Source organism: Acinonyx jubatus, unplaced genomic scaffold (assembly GCF_027475565.1).
Source record: "Acinonyx jubatus isolate Ajub_Pintada_27869175 unplaced genomic scaffold, VMU_Ajub_asm_v1.0 scaffold_57, whole genome shotgun sequence".
Lineage (NCBI taxonomy): Eukaryota > Metazoa > Chordata > Mammalia > Carnivora > Felidae > Acinonyx > Acinonyx jubatus.
In genome coordinates this window covers 21,187-23,198 of record NW_026463976.1, presented here as the reverse complement: position 1 = coordinate 23,198, position 2,012 = coordinate 21,187, and the positions used below count along the sequence as shown (strand labels likewise).

Below are 2,012 nucleotides of genomic sequence, written 5' to 3'. Positions count from 1 at the left end.
CGGTTCGTAAGTTTGAGCCCTGCATTGGGCTCTCTGCTGACAGCTCAGACCCTGGAGCCTGCTTCAGATTCTGTCTCCCTCTTCCTCTGCCCTTCCCTGCTGATGCTCTGTCTCTCAATAATAAATAAACATTAAAAAAAATTTTTTTTAATTAAAAATCAGAGTCAGAAGCAGTTATACTTTGCTTAAATAATATATTTTATTACAATGAGAACATTATATGTAAAATTACATAGTTCATTATTACAACTTTTAAAATTAAAAATTATTTTAATTAAGTCAGTTTAACCCATGTTTAGTTCTTGGGAATCTAGTCTGAGACAAGGCCTGTGGCCTCAATTTTATAACTGCAGTTATGTTAGTAAGACCTGCTTATGGTAATAAGTACTGTTGACCCATACTTGCCTGAATTCTGTAAAGACATGTCACATGCTATTCTACTATTATAGAAAAAGCTCTGAAGCTTAGGCAGAAAAAGGCATTGTGTGTAAATCATAGCAGGAGTCATTAAAAAAAGATTAATATTAACATCAATAGCTCTTGCCAAGAAAATTCTGGAAGAAAAATATAAAATGAAAGATGTTATCCTGAACAGGTTGTGTGCGTGCTGCTGTAGGTAGTCTTTAGAAGATTGTCTGTATTTTAAGAGAATGTCAACGAGTCTGCATCTGAGAGGCAGGAGGGAAAGAGTTGTTATACAGTATATATTTTACTTAACCAACATTACTCAGCAATGAAATGAAGAAAGCAAAATGTAGGGATGAATTTAAGAATGCTTACAGGAAAGCGCTGCAGTTTTATTTGTTTTGTTTTGTTTTCCTGACTCAGATGCTGATCTTATCATTGCCTTCCTCACTGGAGTGTGATCCTGAAAGTGGATTGTGGTTAAAAGTGAGCTCTATGGCAACCTTTAACTCCAGTAATACCCTGTCCTCCACATTCTATCTCTCAGGTATCCCTGGCTATGAGGAATTCCACCACTGGATATCCATTCCATTCTGTCTCCTGTACCTTGTTGGAATCATGGGTAACTGCACCATCCTGCATATTGTTCGGACAGACCCCAGGCTCCATCAGCCCATGTACTACTTTCTGGCCATGCTTTCCCTCACCGACATGGGCATGTCCATGCCCACCATGATATCACTGTTCAGGGTGTTGTGGTCCATTTCCAGGGAAATCCAGTTCAGTACCTGTGTGGTCCAAATGTTTTTCATTCACACTTTCTCCTTCACGGAATCATCTGTGCTCTTGGCCATGGCCTTTGACCGCTACGTGGCTATCTGCCACCCTCTACGATATGCTACCATTCTCACCCCAAGACTTATCATGCAAATTGGAATTGCAGCCCTGCTTAGGGGTGCCTGTGCCATGATTCCACTTCTGGCTCGGCTGGCCTTCTTTCCTTTCTGCCACTCTCACATCCTTTCTCATTCATATTGTCTGCACCAGGACGTGATCCGCCTTGCCTGTGCTGACACCCTGTTTAATGTTATATATGGGTTGCTTCTTGTCGTTGTGCTGTGGGGAATGGACTCTCTGGGTATTTTTGTGTCTTATGTGTACATCCTCCACTCTATATTAAAAATTGCATCACGTGAAGGGCGGCTTAAGGCTCTCAACACGTGTGCATCCCACATCTGTGTTGTACTCATTTTATATGTGCCTATGATTGGGTTATCTATTGTCCACCGTTTTGCCAAACACTCCTCCCCATTGATCCATATCTTCATGGCTCACATCTACTTATTGGTTCCACCTGTGCTCAATCCAATCATCTATAGTGTGAAGACCAAACAGATCCGCCAAGGAGTCCTCTACCTACTTCTCCGCACAAAAACCGGTTCTACTATGTCTTAAGGCATGACCTTCGACATTGATGGCATCAATCTAAATGATGTAAACATATACTTATTTGTCCACACTAGGTATGCTGGCATCACAGTTGTGAACAAAATAGAAAGAGGAGATATAGAATCCACAGAGTATCAGGAGAAGTGCTTAAAGGAGAG

The 2,012-nt window shown here is 41.1% G+C and overlaps 1 protein-coding gene across 1 annotated transcript; it reads left to right on the top strand.

Moving 5' to 3' along the window:
- Nucleotides 1–701: 701 nt before the first annotated feature.
- LOC106966050 (olfactory receptor 51L1-like) lies at nucleotides 702–1,860 on the top strand. The gene has a single exon (XM_015062130.2). The coding sequence runs from the start codon at nucleotides 739–741 to the stop codon at nucleotides 1,858–1,860; it is 1,122 nt and encodes a 373-aa protein (XP_014917616.2). The 5' UTR covers nucleotides 702–738.
- Nucleotides 1,861–2,012: the final 152 nt, after the last annotated feature.

Excerpts from the sequence above, each read along its gene's own strand:
- LOC106966050 (XM_015062130.2), top strand. The coding sequence starts at position 739 with ATGAAGAAAGCAAAATGTAGGGATGAATTTAAGAATGCTTACAGGAAA.